Below are 21,526 nucleotides of genomic sequence, written 5' to 3' on the forward strand. Positions count from 1 at the left end.
GTTCCATGGACATCTTCCGCTACCTCGCTGAACCGAGGTGCTGCACTCTTTCTGGCCGGTAGCCATTCAATTATACAAGCTTCCAAGACCGCTTCTCGTTACTTCTAAAGCTTTTTATGTAGCTCGTCCCCCAGTTGATCCACCCATGGCAACTTCCCCTCGGCGAAATCTCACCCCCAGGCGGCATCCTCTGCCCTCCGTCCAAGAGGATCGTGCGGACAATGATCTTGTCTCCCATGACGACCTGGTGATGGTAGATGTGCGACGTGCACCGGGGACAAAAGTAGCAGTGGACGGAGGCTCCGGTGTATGTGTAGCACTGCGGGGTGCCAGTGAGGATCCGCAGTTGGTCCTTGAGAGTATCAGCACAGCGCAATGTAATGGATTATGAGCGTTGGCTTCTTGGAACTTGGAAGGTTCTACCCACCCGAGGGATAATCTGATTCATGGAAAATGGCCCACCCCCCAGCTTTCGACATGTCTCGCAGTGACAAAGGATGTGTGAGGGCTCGCTGATCTCCGCGGTCCACGTACAGGTGCCGCAGTGACAGCTACCGTTGAAGGTGCCCGCGTTGACACTGGGCTTGGTAGCACCAGGGCCAAAGAGAACGCCGTCTTTGATGTCTAGGTACGCTATTAGTGGTTATTTCCTGCAAAGTATTCTACACCAACCGACGACAACCGAGTCCTCACTATCCACACATCAGCTCTATATTCAGATACGGGGTCAAAAACACATACATCATGGGCGCTGCATCCTTGGAGAATTGGAGATGCACTGGATCCTGCGTCAAGTAATAATCAAGATCGTCCTGATTCTCAAACTCCAGCACAAATCCGTGCGTCAGTCCTTTGCTGAAGTTTTCCCAGCTTCGGTTCTTGCCTGCACATGGTCAGTGGCGTGTGGCTGCAGACAAAGGTGCAGCATTTTTGACAGACCAGCTTTCATGCTCTTCATGTACGGTCGACCGGTATCTGGCTTGACGCATTTGTGCTGAAGGGCTAGGAAGACCTCAAAATGTCTCTCAAATTCGCTCCATGTGATGGAGGGTTTGTACTTAAAGAGGATGATGTGGGTGATTGTTTCAGACATTTGAGCGACTGTAGTTAAGAATCGCCATAATCTGGCAGATAGCGAACAGTCTTTATATCATCTCCAACTACAATAGTCAATCTTGACATCTATCCTGCTTGTATATCCCACGCGGGTTTCGTGTACCTTTTCACGGGGATTGACATCCGGGGACTGATTGGGACAATCTGATTGGCTACAAGTGTATTCCATTCAAAAAAGGCAATTTAGCCCGCTCTTGCTTGGCCTTTGCGAGACATTTTCCCTATAACGACCAACGATCATTAGGAGAGCGTTTCATTCTTGAGTGGAGGTCTTGTGTCTAATGACGATCTAATAGAAAAGTCCCGCCTCTACCCTGAAACTCAACCCTCGGTCTTCATCTTCAAACTGTCCACGATAGACTCCGACGGCTGCCCATTCGGCACAATCGGGACATGTCAGCCATTTTTCCACTACGCCAAAAAGGTGTGTCTAGACGACCATTTCTAGCATAGTAGAAATGATAGGCATATTCTGGTTGACACCATGGTACTTACAAACTGCAACATTATATGGAGCTCGTACCTAATGATATGTACAAACGGTCCCTATAGGGCTAGAAAGTACATTGGGTTTGTCCCTCCTAGCCATGATTCGGTGGTTACAGACTTTCTGGTTCAAAGATTATCAAATAATCGTTGAAACCCGCCGAACTCAGTTTATAAATATTCTCGTCCGAAGATTGATCAGTGCTCAAATCAAACGTCTTTGCGTAATGGCACGTAGGCAAGCTCAACGTGATACTGCTTCATGAAACAACTGGTCCTAGTGCAGATGGCACTGAGTCTGCTGTGGTATAGCCGGCGCGATCGTTCAGTAGTGTGGAAACAAGATGAACAGTTTTCAAGGGTTTCTGAGCCAATACTCATTGTGGTATATTGTGTTCCTCTAGCTAGATTACCTTCTGTGTGCTCAATAACTCTCCACAAAGCCTTTGTTATTTTCTCAGACATTGGATTTCTAGGATTATATCGTTAAGAGTGATTCTTCAGGCATTAAGGATAAAGCAGATGTCTTGCAAGTATAGCAGTTCTCTAATAATTATTGACGCACTATATTGAAGAAAGGTGACAATGCGCGTGTCGTGTTGTGTAGGAATATATTCGGCATTTGCCCCGAGAGCGGCATACAGAGACGGAGGACTGCCGAGCCGGTGCTCGGCCGAGATGCGGGGAAACGTGGGGTTAATATTATTTCATTGAAAGAGACAATGGCAAAGACAAGGTATATTGCAAGTCTGAATCATAATATGCATAGCATTAAACAGCCTTCCCCGTAGAACCCAGCATATCCATACACCTCTCCACAGCCTTCTGCATCTCATTCGTCGCCTCCTCCAGCACAGCCGTCAAGGGCGCCCGCCCCGATTTCTCGCGCTGCACCCGCACATACTCATTATTCAACACCTTGTTGATATTCACCTTGGACACCCCACACTCAATGCACTTGGCAAAGATCTCCGGCGTGAACGGATCCGCCCCATGCAGCACAAGCTTGACCCTGTCCCCAACCGCCTCCTGAATGCTCTTCAACCGCTCATACTCCAGCCGGATCCCCCGCGGCCCATACTCGCCATGCACATTCCCAAACGCAGGAGCCAGCCAGTCAATCCCCGTATCTGCAAACTCGCGGCTTTCTTCAGGAGTCGTCAGCAATCCGTCCAGGTCAGCCGTGTCGGCAACCCCGTCCTCCCCGCCCTCGATCCGGCCGGGCTCCGCCTCCGTGGCGATCCCGCGCTCGTGGCAGTACGCCACCAGTTCCCGCGTCAGCCGCAGGTTTTCTTCTTTCTCGTAGTGGCTCATGTCCACCATGATGCTGTCGAAGCCGCCTAGGTCTGCCGCGTAGCGGATGATCTCGGGGGTTTGCGCGTGGTCCATGTGTACGGCGACGGGCACGGACGCCTTGCGAGCTGCTTCGGCGGCGGCGTGCACGAGCAGGCCGTCGGCGTAGTGGATGGCCCAGGGGAAGAGTAGGATCATGGCTGGGGAGCGCTTGGCTTCCGCGGCGCGGACGGTGGCCAGGATGCCTTCGAGATTGTAGCAGCACATGGCGGGCACGCCGTAGTGGTTTGAGGCGGCGTGGTCGAGGATGGAGAGGGCGCGGTTGGAGGCCATTTTGGAGGCCATTTTTGCAGTAGCAATTGGTGAAAATGAGGAAGGAAGATGGAGAAAGGATTTCAGTACAGAATTGTAGGTTCAATAGGGGTATATGGCTTTATATATACGGGTTGTTTACTTTGGAGGATAACTCCCCCACTCTCTGCACGGAGTTGGTCCGACTGACGTCAAAGCGCATTTGGCATCCCGTGCATTTCAAGGGTTAATTGAAGAATTAATTGAAGGCATTACATAGAGACGCTATACAGTTACTGGCCAAACATTTTGATCACGCTCGTGCTCGCTTCCCCTCCGAGTCCGTGTCTCCTTGCCATCAGCAACTTTTCCAACGCCGCATTCCCCAGATGTAGCGGGCAATGCAGGTCCCTCGCCTTTTGCACCACCTTCTCCATCTGTGCTACGGCTTCATCGAGCGTCTGTGACCCTTCTGGCGCCTTGTCCCCGAGCTTCCCCTCAATCATCTCTAATCCCTTGTGGATAAACACTTTGCTTGCACCAGCCGCGTCGCTGACTAGTCGGTGGAACATCGCGAGATCAACGTTGAGATACCGCGCAAACGCAATAGCCTCTGCGGCTGCCACAAGGTTGACTCCCAACATCAGATCGAGGACGAGCTGGAGGGCAGCAGAGGGATCCTCCGCGGTGCAGACCACGTCGGCGAGTGGCTTCGGGTAGTACTGGCGGACCATGGCGGAGTCGTCTTTAGGGCCGTAGCCCTGCAGCAGCGCGGAGAGGTAGACTTGTTCGGTAGTCGAGCAGAGAGGTGTCGGGAAGTGGTGCTGGCGGGCAGAAGTCGTGATAATACCCTAGACAGTCAGTATCTGTAGAAAACACATCGTAGAGAGAGACAACCTACCACGTCCTTGAGAATAATCGTCAGCGCACTGGCACCGGGGTTCCAGTCCTCCTCCAGCATCCGCTGCAGCCGGTTCTCATGCATCCACGTCCACGCTTCCGAACCGATGATTTTCTCGGCGGTCGTCTTCGCATCAAGCCCCAGCTGCGCTGCAAAGCCCATCGCCTCACTGGCGCCCAGGATATGGATCCCCGCCAGCACCTGATGCACCATCTTCATGTTGCTGCCGGTCCCGACGCCGCCGGGGACCAGGTACAGCTTGTTCTTATCAGACATGACCTGCAAGATCTCGCGACCGCTGTTCAGCGCCTCCTCCGACGCACCCGCCATGATGGACAAAGTCCCGTCGGCGGCGCGCTTGGCGCCCCCGGAAACAGGACAGTCGATGAAGCGGATATCCGCACGGCCGCGGGACTGCAGCTCTGCAGCTACGGACTGTGCATAGGAAGCGGGGACTGTGGAGCAGAGGAGGAGAGTAGCATTTTGTGGGAGGTCTGTTAATCTCAACATCAGCTTTGATCCCCAAGACTATCATAGCAAATGTCAATAGACATAACGTACACTGTACAACGCCGTCGTCCCCAAAAAGAACAGACTGGGCCTGTGGTGCCGACGCGACCATGCAAATGTAAAAGTCCTTCCCCTCTGCCGACTCCCGAAGCGATGAGGCAGGAATTCCTCCCTGAGACTGGAATCGCTGCACCGACGCGGGGAATACGTCGAAGCCGACGACGGGGTATCCTTCGCGCACGAGGTTGGTGGCCATGCCGAAGCCCATGGCTCCTAGGCCGACGAAGCCGATGGTAGGTTTGGACATTTCGATTGAGCTGATGTTTTCTGTATTTACAAAGTTTGAGTGTAGGAGTGAATTTGTGATTACTCTGTCTGCAGAATCCGACGAGATTGAAGTGTTTATAAAGCGCGGGGCCAAGGTCCAAGCAAGCAGTGGGGGAGAGTGGGATGAATGACGGCTGTCGGAGTTGCTCCGAGATACACTATTCCAGGCTCAGTGGTGATGGCAGAGTGATTATTCACGATTCTACTATTATTGTAGAATCATGGCAAAGAATAGTGACGGTCGTAGACAAAGTGACGTGAGATTCACGCGATTAACCTGCGAATATTCACGTAAGGGAGAATAAGCGAGAATACGCGAATAGATTCACGTATCAGGACTCCAAGAAGAAGATATATAAGCCCGTTCTCTCCCTCCTCAAAGCATCTTCTTCTCATCATTCAGGCAGTTTTGAATCAGCTTTGGAAGTCCAAGAAAGGTCATATCCACATCTATTTATGAAAAATCTCTCTTTCTTCAGTTTCATGTTACTATCCCCTCAGTTGGGTCCTCAGGGATGAGTGACCTTACAATCACTCCCTTGAGATGTGTGACTCGTAACAACAAGGCTACTCGACCGCTTACACGACCCGCTTGGTCACTTCAGTCGTCTGCAGAGGATTCATCCCCGCGCGAGGTGACATTGCAATCCGTGAGCCAGCTCCCGGGCGTTTCTCCCCGGGGGCTGTCGCATTGAAAAGGATGGGCAATTGCAACATGCCGATTACTTACCTGGTCATACCCAACGACGTGGGTGCCTAGCCTCAGACATGAGCCTAGGCTCGCTCCAACTGAATCGAAATCAACTCTCAAAGTTGCGAAGAAAAAGGTATGTTGAGCTTGCAATTCTAAATCATCGTCGACTAACAGGCAACAGAATGCGCCTAAGCAGGGCCGAGCATCAATGCCCACTGAAACGGCACCGCTGGACATCGACGGCCGAGCCGTGGCTGGGTACACCTCCACCGTACCCTTTCGAAGAAGTCGCAGAGGTAGCGTCCAACAGGTATCAGTCGGACAGGACGTCTGCCAGCTGAAGCTTTTTCCACAAGAACAATTTAGGTGAGTCTATCCGATGGAGCAAACAAAATCCGATGTTAACTGACGACAGTGGCATCGCCTCTCCAGAAAACAACTTGCAATGGCAGGTATTGCCTCCTGGAAGATGGTGGTTCGTCGGAAAGGCAACAGCAGTGCTCAGCAGACGAAGGCCCCAGGAAAAAAGCGCGGTGGAAAGAAGCAAGTCTTTGTTTCCGACTACCCGCGATCAAGTCGATCATCATTTAATGTGCGACTTTCCTGGGTGCCATTCAGCAAAGAATTTCTATGGCACTATGAGCTTTGTCTCGCGGCGCGACATGCAGTCTGCAACCGAAGACTTGCCCCCATACCAAAGACAATTTAACATTTATTTGTACACTTGGGGATCGACAACGTTGGCCCGAGAGCCTTTGCACCAGCTGAACGAAAGATGTCCGAACGACAAGGAATCATCTGAGAGCTCAGGCCGAACGGAACGACAAATCCCAATGTCAGGGGCAGTACTGCACCCACACTTCGAATACGGTCCCGAAATGTATGGTATATTCCTCAGTGTCTGGCCCAATCGATTTCTGGGCCCCCTCATCCAACATCCATCTGACAAGGCATTGTTCACTTTTGCCCTGCGGCATCTGCAGCGTGCCGTCCCAGCAATAATGGCACTACTGCCCAATACATGCAAGCGGTGATGCCCTGGCTTTGAATTTGAACACCCTTTAAGCAATACAGTACAGCATCAAATCAAGATACAGAGAGGTATTTGGCATCCTCCGCCAACTGGCCGGCAGACTTTGACACCTAAGATGGACGGCATCAAGGGACTCAGTCCTATGGAAGTTGAACTGCGTGGTGTATGGCATACTTCGTGAGTCGCCCCTTCAAATCACGGCTATCAAATACTGATGCGATGACCAGGCTATGTCTAGAGCTCACCGGGTACCGAGTACCTCGTGACTGAGGCGTTCTGACTGATCAATGCCCTGGCAACATCGAACAAGCTCTTCGCTCGCACCATGGCATAACTGGAAACAAAAAGACACGCAAGGTACGTTGACGGATTGCGTTCGGTGCATCTTGAGGCTTCTTCACTGACATTCAGTAGACCACTCAGTACGACCAATTCCTGGTTGGTCTGTCATATCTTCGACTAGCTCGGAGAAGGGCGGACTACCGCTCTGCTACGTGCACGAGGGGAAACTGGGATGTGTTTCGTGGACGGCTGCCATGCAGTTCTTCATCACTTCCTCGAAAATTTCCCCAATACTAGGGTCTTGGAGCGTGGAGGTAAAGCACTACCTGTGTGCTGAAGATTACGGGGAACGACTCAAAGAGTCATGAGACTGTTCTTCAACAGCTCCGCCGAGCCATCTGACGGGAGGAAATCATTATTAAGTGATATTCGTCTTGAGGCTCGGAAGGTCATTTCACCCTGGCAACTGTCTCGTTCCATTGTGATTTTGATATTTTTGGGTTGGGACGTTCTTGAAGCTGTGAGTGTTCTCGAAAAGATAGAAGGTTCATCTACTTACTTTGTTGTCTTCAAGCCGCAACACGGTCGACAATACTTCTCGAGAACTCTATGTCCGGAACATGAACGTCAAATTACGGATACATTCTGCTCTCACTTCGGCATACGTTCTAGGCAGTCAACCATTTTCAATTGCGGATTTCGTTATTCTCAATCAAAAACTGGCGGAGCGTGCTCTATACGAGCGAAACCTGTTGTGGTTTTCAGTTGGGACGAAGGTTACGTTGCTTGGATCGCTGCCCAGCATGCGTTCGTTGAGGGAATAGGTCCGCCGGCTATGATCATCGACTATGATCACCGATTACAAACAAGTATATCTCCAATAGCCGGTGAATCGAGACCACAGTGTACATCACGCACACTGGACTGCAGACCCGAAGTAGTTCAAGATGCTCAGTGCAATTCCTCAGCGGTCAAGCGTGACCATATCAAATTGAGAAAAATGCTTCTTGGACCTTTTCCATGCCGTTTTCGTTTTGTTGACCTTTTTCCTTTGTTCTACACACCATGCTCTCGGCTGGGGAAAGGCCTCGGCGGTCATACGGCTTGAAAATCAGACAGCATTGGGTCAAGCGGCCATCTTTGTGGATATGAGTGATCAACTCCACAATGGTGTTTCTGGTTCGTACACCATGGACTCGTTCCAATTGAGATCAGTCTCCATTATTTGCGAGTGCTATACTCTCATCTTCACCCATGACACATCTGAATGCACGCACCTCGCCCCGTACGGCCTTGTGTTTGGTCAGCTGTCGACAGCAGCATCACCGATCCAGGGGGTGACTTCCACTGTGATAGCTCTCAGGCATATGGCCTTCGATTCTTTTATTTATCGGTGAGACGATCCCATCTCGGTAAGGCAGAGACCTACTGTGCCTGATCTCCGTTGAGAATCTTACTCACCCTGCCAGAAAAGCTACAACACTAAACGCTGCGCTTTGCGAATCAGAGTTATGCCGACACGAATCCATGACCGTATCCAAGAATGGCTTACGAAGCACTATTGCCCGCTGGAACTCGCCCTGGCAATGGAGTGCCAGCCGTGTACAGGAAGTGGTCAAACGGACAAACCCCCTCTCACGGTCGTGCCTTCTGTCATTGATCACTGCCAGGTGAGTTCTCTTCTGCTCGTTGTTGAGATCCATCAAAGTCCGTGTAGAAGCTAACCTACCAGTACACAGTCCCATTTGCTAGCGTCCTGCTGACGAGAACGAACCGCAGTATCAGGTGAAGGACTGAATTGCCAAACCTCATCAAAGGTCACGATTGTTTGATTAATCTCGGTGCAGAGACTGAGTCCATCTCGCCGAGACTCATCCTTCGGCGTCTCCCTCTATACTTCGAGGGAGCCTCGCAATACACGCTGCAGCACATCGACAATCTAAATCTGCATACTGTGAAGGAGTGGACGCGAGAGATGCCACTGCTCTGAAATTAAAATGGAACCCGAGCTTGGCCGGGCCCTGGTCCGTTGTAATCCTGGCGTTACGCGCTCTCTCCGATCGTCCCCTTGCGAGATTGAACTGCTAGATGACCTTGGTCTGTCACCCACTTCACTAAAGCGCCCAGGAGCAGAGGTTCGATGTATCGAATGACCGAGTATCTACCAACATAGGCGTTCCTAGCGCGCGCCTATCCGATGTGCTTCCTGTGAAGGACTGGATCTGGGAGTTGCCAGCGCCCGTCATTTTCAGCTAGCATGACTCGGCCGATGCTTACGGAAAGGCTCACGTCCAGATTGAAAGCTGTTTAGTCTCAACAGTCCAGAGAGCACCTAGAAAGATGATCTCTACAATAAGTGGCGCGGTGCATGCAGAAATCAGCGAGGGCAGCCAACAATAATGATGAAAAGACCTTCCGCGGGTTTGACTGGCACGGCCTGTCCCCAGCGTTGGAAGTTTGGCGAGCGTGAAGACATGAGCGAGTTTCAACAGCACAAGGAAGACGAATGAATCGTCTTTCATTTTCATCATATTCCATGCCCAGCATCTCGAAAATTTCTGACTGAATTTATCTCTTCTGCTGGCTTGGACTATACGTCCTGTCTTATGTGGCTTATTTCGAGGACAGTAGAGCGCACGATACAATGGCAATCCGAGCTTACTCTCAGCAATATTGGATGCGAGCTCGGAGGCACATGGAGTTTGGAGCCAACAGAGGGCCTACCCGGTCTGCGGAGACCTGCGAGCGTGTGAGAAGATCATCGATTTCATCCACGGATATGCCGACACCACCTGAGCAGGTTGAACTTCTGTTAGTGTCGACATTTTTCCAGAGTCCTTCCTCCGCCGATTCTCATTACAGCATTTACGGCTCTGGCGCCTGATGCACAGCCAAGAAGGTCATATCCACATCTACTTATGAACAAAGATGTCTGGCGCATTGGATTGACTGTGCACGTCAACGTCCTCGTCATTGTGAAATGGTCGGCAATAAGCCAGTCTCGCACGAAAGTCTGAATTGAGGCGGATGGCCACTGCATCTGCATATTTGCAGGCCTATGAGGAGAACGAGATGGCATGGATACAGTCCACCATGTACTGCGACACAATATGTTGTCGTCTGGCATGATCTCTCTTACATGAGACGAGGAGGGAACACCAATGCAAGAGCTAACCTTCAACACGGATGAACGACTACACAAGATCGACGAGACATTCCTGCAGATTTACAAGTTGCTCATCTTTATCCCTGTCTCCAGAAGTCGAGAAGAGATTACCCGAGATCCCACTCAATGGAAAGAGTGACTACTCGTGATATTTGTGCCAACGTCCTATGCGCCAAGGTCACAATCGAAGGAGCACTTCGACTCGACTGTTCCGCTGTTCTTATAGCCGTGTAGCAGAGATGAGGGGAACAAAGGGGTATTAGTAAGGGAAACGTCCAGTTTGCGCTACTTTTTGGAAATTGGCAATCATTATTGCATTTGCAGCTTTGTTAGAAATAGAATGCCGCTATGATTACAGATATGAGACCCTATTCTGACTGGGATCAAGTCTGGACACTCTTTTGGCCTAGTGGTATAATATTTTGATAAGCTTTAAATCTACTACGTGTACTAGATGTACATTTGACTTCTCTTGAATTTTAATCATACGCTTTCCTCTATTACAGGCTACTATTTCAATACATTCAGACTCTGTACCATAACATGGTCCAACCAGCAGACTCCAGAGAGAGGAATCCTTCCCTGAATCATTTATTTCATTACTCCACTTGGCCAGCGCCTTGGTCACACACTGAATTCACTGATAGCGACGCAGAGCGTTACAAGCGCTGGAGTCAGCAGCCCTGGTATAAAGATGACGATCGCTCTGCTGTGCGGCTAGTTAGTTTGGCTAATGATGAAGGCTGGCCCTGGGGCTTCTTTATCTACCACATGCTCTACACCCCTGAGTCTGATCAGGTCTGGTCTGGCTGCCTGGGTCGCGTCGAGTTCTCACCGGTTCAAATAGAAAGCTGGAGAGTCAACGCTGAGGGGATATAATCAGTACTCAGTAGTAGTCAGTTCTCATGACATATGCCATATTTATGTGCATTTCATTCTCAACAAAGTATAAAGAGCTAAGGCTATTCCAGACTCATATCCCCTTACCCAAGCCACGTAAGAAGGCTGCCAAACGTATACAAACTCTTAACCAAGCAGCACATCTGGAAGACTATACATCAGGCACAGACATGCGACCTCAGTCTCATGTTGCGTTGCATGACCCTCACTTAATATCGATACGTTTGCTCACAGAGGATTCAGCCGTTTTCGGGATGGTAATCGAGAGAACACCGTCCTTCAAACTTGCATCGATACCCTCGCGGTCCACATCGTTGGGAAACCGAAACGAACGCCTAAACTCTCCCACCGAACGCTCAGAACACCACCAGGATTGTTCGGGGTTCTCTGATGTTGACTCTCGCTCAGAACGCCCCTTGATGGTGAGGATGTTGTCGTCGCTCAGCTCAATATCAATGTCCTTCTTGTCCACTCCCGGAAGCTCTCCGTCGAGACGGTAGTTGTCTTTCGTCTCGCGGACGTCAAACCGGGGATAGTGACCCAGCATATCATGGCTGCCCGCTGGGCGGTTTAGGAAGGACTCGAGGTCATTAAGAGCTCGAGACAAGGAGGGAAAGCCAGCGCCAGGATTCCTTTGCATCAAAGACATTGTCCTGGTTTGCCATGGCTGGCGAGGCGGGAGAGAGCGGGGAATTGGAGGACGCGTAGCGAAGCGTCTAAGAGGGGAGTTCAAAAGTCTGCGAGCATGCATCTTGATCTGTGGTTTTTGGTGTCTTCTTTGTCATCTGAAGATCGCATATATGTCTTGTATATATAGCTTCATGGAAGCGTACAAACGTCATTATTGTATTTCATCGTCAAAGTTCGAATCATGCCTCTCCGGAAGCCTCTAGAAAGTACATGGCCGCTGTACCGCAGGTAATCGATCTATATGCGTATGATATGATACTTCTGTGGCGTACTGAGATAGCAGAACGTATTGGTTAAGACATCATTGTTCCATGGGTTTCCAGTCGTTAGACGCCACGTGACCATGGACAGCTCAGTATCCCACTGTCTCTATTCCAAGGGCCCAGGGTTATCTTCGCTGGCTATGCATACATCCGGGCAGTCTCAGCATTATTGTTCTTAGGGATTTTGTTCGACCATCGAAGCGCTCTAAGCGGTGGGCTGCGAGCGCGAAACTCAATTTAGCCATATCGGCAAGCCGTAGCTAAAATGGACGATGATCATTCTAGATGTGGCGATTGACAGTTTGACGTCCGTTGATCATGAGACCCTTGATCCACATTTGGATTACTTCTGGCTTTTATTGTTCACTTAGCCATTATCCATCCTGGTGTGTAACATATCGTAATGAACATGATGCAACTTAGATAGGTCGACCCATAGTGGAAATGACTGATTGTTTCAAAGGAATATACTGTTACATCCATCTGTAGGAGCAGTCAAACTTCTCCACACTGTCGTAGAAGGTAGAATGATATTAGTGTGGCAGGGGCCACGGAAAAAGAACCTTGATAACATCTGGCTGATCTTCGCCTTCTAGCAAAGTGAGTATACTTGGACGAACATCTGTCTACGGCTATAAAAGACTAGAGAACCCGAAGTTTTCCACAAATTTCTCTCACATAGTACCTGAGGCGAGGCTATGGACAATCCAAACTGTAAGCTTCAAATAGCTTACAATTGCTTCCTTTGACTAAATGCTGGATGAGAACTGGAATAGAGGATCCCAGCATCAATCCTACATATTTGTTTCGCCTCTGACAGTGCGCAACTAAGGAATCGAATAACCATCAGCTTTTGTCAATCTCAGGTGTCAAAAAGCCTGTGACACTCACCTCGTGCTGCAATAATTCTTCGAGATACTCATCATCCAACGTGCTGCAGTACAGCACTTGAACAGGTCCAAATTCTTTGATAATCCAGCAGAGGGCCAACGGAGGCTCGCGGGCTTGACGGACGCAGAAACAATGTGACGCACATTCGACCAAAGTCAATGGTGGAACACATTTTTGGATCCTCCAACATACGACGGAGGGCCATAGGATTCACACTGCTGTAGTTCTGGGTGCGGAAGCGACCCAGTCGCCGACGTGTGTCAACCGTGGTCAATGTGTCATGGCATCCTTTTGTGGGTGGCAGTACTTGAAGTTGGGAGACGGGAAATTGAAAACGGCCACGGCTGAACGAGGCGACAAATGGTCAGTTTAACCATCAAGGTCAACTCGTTGAAGAGACCGGAAGGACGTACACGACGGTGGTTTACAATCTGTGTTGACCTCTTCGTCAGCTGTGGGCTTATTCGAGAAGATTGGGCAAAGATGATTGAGCCTGTACGACCAACTAAGCAGATTTAGTGCTGCTGCCCGCAAGAGAGAATCAGTCCAGTGTAATCAGTTGACCCAGAAGCTGGAAGGAGGGAACGTTCTCGGACGTACGCCATTAAAGCTGGAGCAACAAGGCGAATAAAGATTCGAAGATATATCCACCATGATAAAGAGAAACCAATGGTGGTTTGTAAACGACCCTGAGGATCGAAATGGTCAGTCTCTGGGGAGGCGACGGCAGTTGGATTGAGAACAGAAGAAAGCAATGCAAGATGGGCTGTTCGTCGAAATGGCAAGCGCATCGGAGGCCTGAGGCCATATGGAAATTGATCGCCTGAGGCACTGAGCACCTGCCTCAAAATCAACATGCTCTTCGAAACTACCTGGTTACTTGGTACCGTTGCAATGAGGTGCGACCGGATTTCCACCTCATTTTCCGTAGAGCATACAAACTGGACAGATCTCCAGGGTTCTGGCCAATGCCTGGTCTACCAGTGTGCAGTACCCTTGAACGGCTGCTTCGATATCGCCTATCATCAACGCATCGTTTTCACTGTACGCAGCAAGGATCCTGCCAGGACTGTACAGATACCGTTTCACTGGTCTGTCCTCTGTCATGAATAGCCAGCCTTGGACTATCTGTGCCATAATTGACAGTTATGACATTGAACCCGTCCACGTGAATATCAAGATCGGTTGGCGCCATCCCTCCCAGCCGAAAATCAACCTCGAAATTGGGACAACTACTTGTGAGTCTCTCCACAGCTTGTGCAATAAGGCCGTTGGCTTCCTCTGGTGTTCCCGATGCAACTCGAACTGAGAAAACTGCCCCTGGCGATGCTGACACCACGTTGGTTGCGACACTATACGTGGCCTTTCGACTCGCTTCAATAGTGAACCAATGCCTCCCTTAGCATTGTATCAATCCGCACTGATCTTTGAGCAAAGTGTCCAGATGTTGTTCGTGATACATGGAGTTCGAGACCCAGGACTAGTTCTCGAGCGCTCGGACACCCATAAAGAGATATTGATTTCCCAGCAGGGCTGAGCTGATTGTGTCTGGTCCATTGGTTATCAGATTACTGTCTCCAATCACCAGCGACAATTTCTCAAAGGTTTACTGGAAGTACAAAGCTGGAATACCATACTTCCATATTGTCGGTATGGCTTTGACAGACAGAAACCATTCCTCAGGCAGTCTCCATCAGCCCAAAGACTCAGGCAACGAGGCACAGACTAAAACAAGAAGATCATCGCACCAGCCAAGAGAACTCCTCGTATAATAAGTTTTGACGGTGACCTGTTTACCTCGACCTAAGATTGACGTGTTCAAAGGAACTCATCCCTTTCTAGCATACCTGCTAGTTTTACCAAATATCACTATCTCCACAAACATTAAACATCCATGGATTTGTCGAACATATATTGCACTATATTAAACTACTATTGCTACTAAGCTAGGAATGGTTGTCTCTGCCTTTTTGGCCTATTGGTAATATGGTCGACAACATGTGCGTTAGGATCTTAGGGTAAAACTTCAATAATCAGTTAGTTAGGGTCCTTTTGTACAACAGGCTGCCGTGAATCAGCGTCTCTCGTTCGCTACTCCTGGCCCACAGTCACAGCCTTGCTGATCATGTACAGCCTCAACGCAAAGCCTCCGAGCTCCAGTCCGCAAATGATATTGGCAGACCTGTCTCATTTGCGCTTCTTCCAAGACCCCAAGCCTCGTATTGTGAGCAGTCATCTTCTGACAAGGCTAACAGCGATCAAAATGCGCCCGATGACCTTGCGGAGAATGAGCGAGAGCGCTGTGGATAGAAATAGTTATATATAGGACTCTCCCTGTCATATAAAAGATGTCCTACCCTCAGCGTTGAGCAAACCGTCATCTAAAACAATCATACCAGGGCACTCTCAATCGAATCCACCATGGAGTCCGAAAAAATCAACTCAAGTACGTCTCGTCTGATCTCCCAATCCACCGACAAATGCTTGCAACTAACATAAGTCACGATATCAGCCCCCGTCCCGGCGTACGAGCAATACCCCAGCCCAGAAACCCACCAGGCAGCGCCTATAGTCCCCCAAAACGCACACATGCAGCCCCAGTCACCCCTCCCCAAAGACCATCCCCAGCAGCAACCGCTCGCGCAGCTCCCAGCGCCGGGATACTACGCAGCAGGGCCAGGGATGGGCCACCCAAGCGGGTACAACACGGCGACGCCGCTGCACGCGCTGCAGCGGGGGCCGACGCCTGTTGACTGTCCTGTCTGCGGGCATCGGGAGATGACGCGCGTGGAGGCGCACTCGGGGAATACCACGCAGTAAGTTACTTCCTAGTCTTTAGGTGGGAAGAGGGAACTGATGTGGGATAGTGGATGGGCGGCGGTGCTGTGCTGCTGTTTCTGTCTCGGGTGTGTACCCTACCTGATGTCGTCGCTGAAGGATGTCAACCATCACTGTGGGAAGTGTGGGGTGATGTTGGCGACGTGGCATAATAGTGGGCGGGTGGATGTGCAGCATGCGGTTAGGAATTAGTTGTTTGTTTGTTTATGATACCACAAATTATAGTTTTCTTCGTTTTATGTTCATTATTCCCTTTTCGAATTCTGAATCAATGCGACAAACAACACCAACACCAGGTATCATTAATGCAAATGCTACTATATACAACTTAAGAAAACCAATGCGGTCAATCAAGCAGCCTCATAAATCGGCCTCTTGATATCGCTCGTCCCATCCATCTCGTGCACCTGGCGACTACTGCTCAGTTCCGCCTCCGCTCCGTTGCCGGGTAACTCGACGAACTTTGAGCCCGCGTACGCCCGCGGATGCGCATGCGGATACGCCTGGGACATCTCCATCTCGGCGAGTTCCTGCTTGTGCGGGACGACGTAGGCTGGTGCCGCGGAGGCCGTGTCGTTCGTCGAGACGAGGCCTAGTGGTGAACCCGGTGGGAATTGCGGTGTCTGCGGGGATGTAGCGCGCGGGTCGGTATCGGGTATCGGCTGGGCTGGCTTGCGGTTGCGTCTTCCGAAGAAGAAGAAGAGGGCGGCTAGGATGGCGACGGCGGCGATGGCGCCGATGACGATTCCGGCGATGGCGCCGCCGGAGACGGAGGAGGAGGATGGCTGTTGGGTCGGGGTGGTTGATGCCGCTGCGGAGGTGGCTGATTGGGATTGTGCTGCTGTGGTCGTTACGGCGGTGGAGGTGGGAGTTGTTGAGGGGGATGATGTGGATGATGTGCTGCTTTTGGAGGTCGTCGAGGGGAAAAAGACGCTGACGGACTCTGGGGGCATGGGGTAGACGTCAAAGGCGGAGAGATTGCGGCTGGCGTCCTTGCGCCAGACCTTGCCGTCACAGGCGAGGCCGGCGATTTCCGTGCATGCGGCGTCCTTGTAGAAGTGCAAGCACCATTGTCCCCCTGGGACCCAGGAAAATGGCTCGCCTTCCTGGTGCCAGATCTGCGTGCAGTTTTCGGCCTTGTTCTCTTCGACGATGGTGGCTCCGGCGGTGGAGTTGCGCCATGTGAGGGTCCATGCGGAGGTCAGTGGCGTGAGGGCGAGAGCACCGATCGCGAGGGAGAATATCCTCGACGAGAGATGTGCCATGGTGATATGAGGTTCGCACAGCATACAGAGCGAGTACGGAGTCAAAACGGTGATTCTCGTCAAGTGGGGAGCGGCATGTTTAAATGCATGGCAGCGTGTGTGGTGGATCGGAGCCGCACGACGCTAGGGGCACGATCTCGTATAAAATGTATGGCAACGGGGATGCTTCCACGAAGAGCCGGGTTTGAAGAGTCGTCGGCAATGCTTACTGGTGCAGACTTCGTGACAGATGATCGGTTACTCCATCAGGGGTTGAAGATCCATGCCTGTGGTGCACTGGTGCAACTTGGGCAGGCAGCGGACTCCAGAATGGCACACACAAATGGGAAACACTTTGGAAGGATAAAGCTGAGGCAAGCCGTGTGCCTGGGCTCCGACTCATTTCCATTCTCAACAAAGCGGATTGTTGATCAATGTCCGTGGACGCGTTCATTGGTGCCTCATGGCCCGAATACGAGGTCATGGACGTAGCGCAGGGTTAGCTTCTTAGCAGTGGATCTGATCTTTCGACTCAGGAAGAAGTCATGACAATACTGCGAGGAAGATGAGGAATGCATGTGGTGTTTAATAACCAGGTCTCAGGGATACTTTCTCATAATGAATGACAGGGTGAGCAAGAAGCCAAGGGATGATGTTCGGGTAGATACAGCAGTAGAGTAACACGATGATGGCATTCATTCTCGTCCTGAAAATGCCAATGCTTGGCGCGCCCTTAGTCCAGCCATGAAGACGAGAAATGGGGCCATTCCGAGGGATGAATGATGATCTTTCTAGGAAATTAATCTGGAATTGCATCTGCATATGAAGATATTTATATCCCACCTCTTGACTCAAATACGAGTTCGTGATTTCTAAGTAACGAAGGCCCATTCCTCCCACTCCATGTTCCTGAACCCTCTACATGTGCATGAGCATAATAAAGGAGTGCTGACGTCAAGAGCTGTAATTCATGCCTCCTAATAATGCCTGTCAGTCAATGATAATGAGCATGATCGAGTGATGACGCAGACGGAAGGGATCGAGGTACATTAGTCTTTGACACATATAACATATTTTTGATCAGAACGGTTGATATTCTCTTAAATGACCTTATTGCTGATATGAATGGAAATCAGCTGGGCCTATCAAAGAAGATATTGCCTGTCTATGAGCTATGGAGAGTGAGTATCTATAGAATGGTTATTTGGGAGATCGACGTGGGGTTGTGGCGGTGCCGGAGCTTGGCGGATAGAGCTCTTGATATAGAACAATAGTGGTCATATCTGTGAATAGTCTGGCTGAGGTTGCAATTGAACGTAGAGAATAGATCCTAAGCTGATATAAGGCAATCATGTCTAACTGTCACCATGATGGATGAACCGCAAGGATATTGTCTTGTTAGATCTTTATCAATTAGCCTTCTGGTCCTTTTCTCATAGACCGAGTAAGGTTGCACTGTTGATATCTCCACGTCATTACCAACCTTGCATCTGTCCACCTTCCGATGCTCCCGATACTCTATCATTTCTCAATCTCTCACCCACTGACTGCCTTTGCTCCCAGGTCACATCTTCATCTGAGGCAGAATCATCCTGACAGTGACCGACAGTCATTGTCCCGTCTTCTCTTCCTCAGCTTCACACCAGCCAATCTGTAAGTCAATTGAACCCACAGGTCAAGAAGAAACTAACAGGACAGGCAATGGCTGCAATCGCACTCCGCGACTCGCGTACCCACCACCTAGCCAAACGGCGCAACTGGGCGAGCAAGAACCCCGGTGTTGTTCTGGTATTCTGCATCGTCTTCCTTGTCGGTCTTGGAATCGTCAGTCTCTTTGCATATCGAAGATGGATGGCACGAAAGGCGAGGAAGGCGTCCTTCGAGGTGGAAGAAACCAAATAGGTTGATTGGGGAAGAGATGGCTTATGGAGGAGTCAATGAATCATTTTTATTGCTTTGATGCTGGATTGGCCATGTCCAGTGTCTCCAACAATACCCTCTCCGATTGTCCTGAGGTGTGACTCTGCTAGACATCTGAGACTATCGAGATAGCAGGAGGCAGCATAATCATAATCACATTCAACTCAGTACAGCTGTCAAACATTGGGATGGACTTGCACCTTCATCCCTCCCATATCACGGTACTCATCCAACGCAGCATTGATCTTATCCGCATCCAACCCCTCAATAACCCGAAACTTACTCGGCCTGATAACCCCCTCCTTCAACCACCCCGTAATCCTCCCCCAAAACAACTTTGTAAAGTCATCCGGATGAGTAGCACACGAACCCCTGATAAACCGCCTCTCATATCCCGCCCGCTTCTCACCAATCTTCGCGCTATCAATCTCCCCAACTGCCGGCGCAAGCGTCACCAATGTCCCCCGCCTCGAGTCCGACAGCACCGCAACCCCCAGCTCCTGCTTCGGTCCGAAATTGAACGCATCAAGAGAATAGACGAGCTCATCGCCCACAATGTCCCGCACCCGCGAGAGGACATCGTCCGCATGCCGATCAACCACATGCGTAGCCCCAATCTCCCTCAGTTCTTCCGCCGTCCGTAGCCCCGCCACTGCAACAATGACCCCAAACCCCAACCACTTGGCAAACTGGATCGCGTACCGGCCGCAGTTCGTCGCCGCGCCGATGACCACTAACTTCTGGGCTGTGTAGTCAAAGTCCACGCCGCTGTCGGGCAGGGGCAAGCCGAATCCATCGTCGGAGAAGAACACGACGAAACCCGTGGCGACGTTGACAGGGATCGTGGCGGCCTCGTCATCCGAGAGACCGGTGTCGGTCACTCGGGCGGCATACTTGATGTCGACCAGGGCGTACTGCTGGAGCCCGTTGAAGTCGTTGAGGACTTGGTTGAGTGGGAGCCGGCTCTGCGCGAAAATGTGCTCGCCGATGGTGAAGTCAACGGTTGTGTCCAGTCCGATGGCGATGATTTCGCCGGCAAGATCGTGCGCGGGGATGTACGGCGTAGCTGTTACAAAGAGCCCGCGATCGCGCGATTTCTGGTCATGGGGGTTTACTGTCAACGGTTAGTATGGGTAGTCCAGTGGGGAGGGAGGCGTACAGCCGACAGAGGTGAGTTTGATGAGGAGCTCGCCCTTGCCCGGTTGCGGGATGGGACGGTCAACCGCGACCAGACGGTGGCCGATTTCCTGGAGAATGAGGGCTTTTTGGGACATGATGCTGGGAAGACTATCTGTTGGAGAGAGAGGTTGTGTCGTTGACTCTGAGGTTGATGTATTTATACCATTCTCCCTCGTATGCGAACAGGAGCTGCAACTATAGTCAGCATTTGATCATTGTCCGCCCACGAACGAATATTCTCCTTCACTTACAGTCAGAAAACCTTGGCAGAAGAGTTGATCAACTCGGATTGATAGGAATATTCGTGTCCTGACTCATTTGGTCGCGGTTCGAGTAATTGACGCGGTCTGACATGGCTGATTCAAGCTTCAACGGCCGCAAGCCCACCGATAAAGTCAGACACAACAGTCCGCCTCGTCGAATATGGTAGGACAACATATTCCCCGAGGCAGTAATTGATGGTCTTAGTAAGATGAGCTGGCCGGAACTGTCATGCATTATTGGCCACCCGAAGTCTATCCTGATCCCACTGACAGCTCCATGACACATTCCTCCCGCACCATGACTACACTTCTTACCTCCACCCGCAGGTCGCACAAGCACAGCACAGTATGGTATAGCTTCATAATCATAATATCAGAATGTCCCTATTATCCCTTCTCGTTCTCAGTCTCACCCTCACCTCAGCTTACTTCTACGTCTGCCATCGTTCCCTAGCTTCCCGCATCCACCCCGTCCTCCATACCGGCACTCTCCCCCAATCCCTCTCTTCCTCTATCCTTTCCATTCCACCATCCGTCTACACGAAACAATACTTTTCCCTTTATAATCATGCCTCGCGCTCCGTTCCGCGCCGACTCCTTCCATCGCACGATCTCCCCGCTCTCTTTGTTCTGCTCCTCCGCCGCAACCTAACTGTCTTCTCGCACTTCCCCAAAGCCTGGAAACAACGATCCACCTGCTCCAGGGAGCTGAGTAGGACCTTCCGTTCTGCGTATATACGATCTTTGGACTTTAACGAAGGCGACATTGTCTGCAAAGTGTACCGCGTACTAGTCCGGAAGCCTGATCGTGTGGAATTCGACGTGGACATGGAAGAGTGTGACGGGCGGTGGGTGCTCCGGTACTGGGAGGAGGGCGAGGACGTGGTCTTTTGCAGTGAGACAGTCAGCTGGCGGCCGACTGAGACAGAGACCCCAATGCCGGGGGAGAATCGCATGCTACGGTTCATCCATGAGACAATGGCGTGGTGGTTGCTGGATTCGGGGGTGCGGTATCTGATGGATCTGGACGGGGAGTTGGGGCCAGAGGACGAAGAGACAGAGGATAAAGAGCTGGTCAAGTAGTCTTTGTGGTTGTCTCATACCTGTGCCAGGTGATTTATGGAGTGTAAAAAGAACAAAGAGTACAAGGGCTTTGTATGTCGCCAAGGTCAGAGTCTGATCGCGACAATAGCCCATTAAAAGTGCTTTGCTTTCTTGCGGTGATGATGTCTTCGATGC

General features: G+C 50.8%; 8 protein-coding genes across 8 annotated transcripts; 2 read left to right on the forward strand and 6 right to left on the reverse strand.

Moving 5' to 3' along the window:
• Positions 1 to 70: 70 nt before the first annotated feature.
• On the reverse strand, positions 71 to 1,093 carry Aspvir_004076 (uncharacterized protein; the record flags this gene model as incomplete). The annotated part of the gene is made up of 5 exons (XM_043267312.1): positions 71 to 352; positions 428 to 624; positions 673 to 692; positions 742 to 883; positions 940 to 1,093. The coding sequence occupies 5 exons, from the start codon at positions 1,091 to 1,093 to the stop codon at positions 71 to 73; spliced, it is 795 nt and encodes a 264-aa protein (XP_043123247.1).
• A 1,280-nt stretch (positions 1,094 to 2,373) lies between these two features.
• Positions 2,374 to 3,240, reverse strand: Aspvir_004077 (class II fructose-bisphosphate aldolase; the record flags this gene model as incomplete). The annotated part of the gene is made up of 1 exon (XM_043267313.1): positions 2,374 to 3,240. The coding sequence occupies one exon, from the start codon at positions 3,238 to 3,240 to the stop codon at positions 2,374 to 2,376; it is 867 nt and encodes a 288-aa protein (XP_043123248.1).
• A 239-nt stretch (positions 3,241 to 3,479) lies between these two features.
• Positions 3,480 to 4,904, reverse strand: Aspvir_004078 (NAD(P)-dependent oxidoreductase; the record flags this gene model as incomplete). Its single annotated transcript, XM_043267314.1, has 3 exons — positions 3,480 to 4,037; positions 4,088 to 4,581; positions 4,649 to 4,904. The coding sequence occupies 3 exons, from the start codon at positions 4,902 to 4,904 to the stop codon at positions 3,480 to 3,482; spliced, it is 1,308 nt and encodes a 435-aa protein (XP_043123249.1).
• A 6,300-nt stretch (positions 4,905 to 11,204) lies between these two features.
• Aspvir_004079 (Hsp20/alpha crystallin family protein) lies at positions 11,205 to 11,750 on the reverse strand (the record flags this gene model as incomplete). Its single annotated transcript, XM_043267315.1, has 1 exon — positions 11,205 to 11,750. The coding sequence occupies one exon, from the start codon at positions 11,748 to 11,750 to the stop codon at positions 11,205 to 11,207; it is 546 nt and encodes a 181-aa protein (XP_043123250.1).
• A 3,514-nt stretch (positions 11,751 to 15,264) lies between these two features.
• Aspvir_004080 (uncharacterized protein) lies at positions 15,265 to 15,873 on the forward strand (the record flags this gene model as incomplete). Its single annotated transcript, XM_043267316.1, has 3 exons — positions 15,265 to 15,289; positions 15,356 to 15,659; positions 15,711 to 15,873. The coding sequence occupies 3 exons, from the start codon at positions 15,265 to 15,267 to the stop codon at positions 15,871 to 15,873; spliced, it is 492 nt and encodes a 163-aa protein (XP_043123251.1).
• A 158-nt stretch (positions 15,874 to 16,031) lies between these two features.
• On the reverse strand, positions 16,032 to 16,946 carry Aspvir_004081 (uncharacterized protein; the record flags this gene model as incomplete). The annotated part of the gene is made up of 1 exon (XM_043267317.1): positions 16,032 to 16,946. One exon carries the CDS (start codon positions 16,944 to 16,946, stop codon positions 16,032 to 16,034), a length of 915 nt encoding a protein of 304 aa, XP_043123252.1.
• A 2,075-nt stretch (positions 16,947 to 19,021) lies between these two features.
• Aspvir_004082 (zinc-binding alcohol dehydrogenase family protein) lies at positions 19,022 to 20,119 on the reverse strand (the record flags this gene model as incomplete). The annotated part of the gene is made up of 2 exons (XM_043267318.1): positions 19,022 to 19,959; positions 20,005 to 20,119. 2 exons carry the CDS (start codon positions 20,117 to 20,119, stop codon positions 19,022 to 19,024), a joined length of 1,053 nt encoding a protein of 350 aa, XP_043123253.1.
• A 546-nt stretch (positions 20,120 to 20,665) lies between these two features.
• Positions 20,666 to 21,370, forward strand: Aspvir_004083 (uncharacterized protein; the record flags this gene model as incomplete). Its single annotated transcript, XM_043267319.1, has 1 exon — positions 20,666 to 21,370. The coding sequence occupies one exon, from the start codon at positions 20,666 to 20,668 to the stop codon at positions 21,368 to 21,370; it is 705 nt and encodes a 234-aa protein (XP_043123254.1).
• Positions 21,371 to 21,526: the final 156 nt, after the last annotated feature.

The sequence above is a fragment of the Aspergillus viridinutans genome (assembly GCF_018404265.1).
Source record: "Aspergillus viridinutans IFM 47045 DNA, scaffold_2, whole genome shotgun sequence".
NCBI lineage: Eukaryota > Fungi > Ascomycota > Eurotiomycetes > Eurotiales > Aspergillaceae > Aspergillus > Aspergillus viridinutans.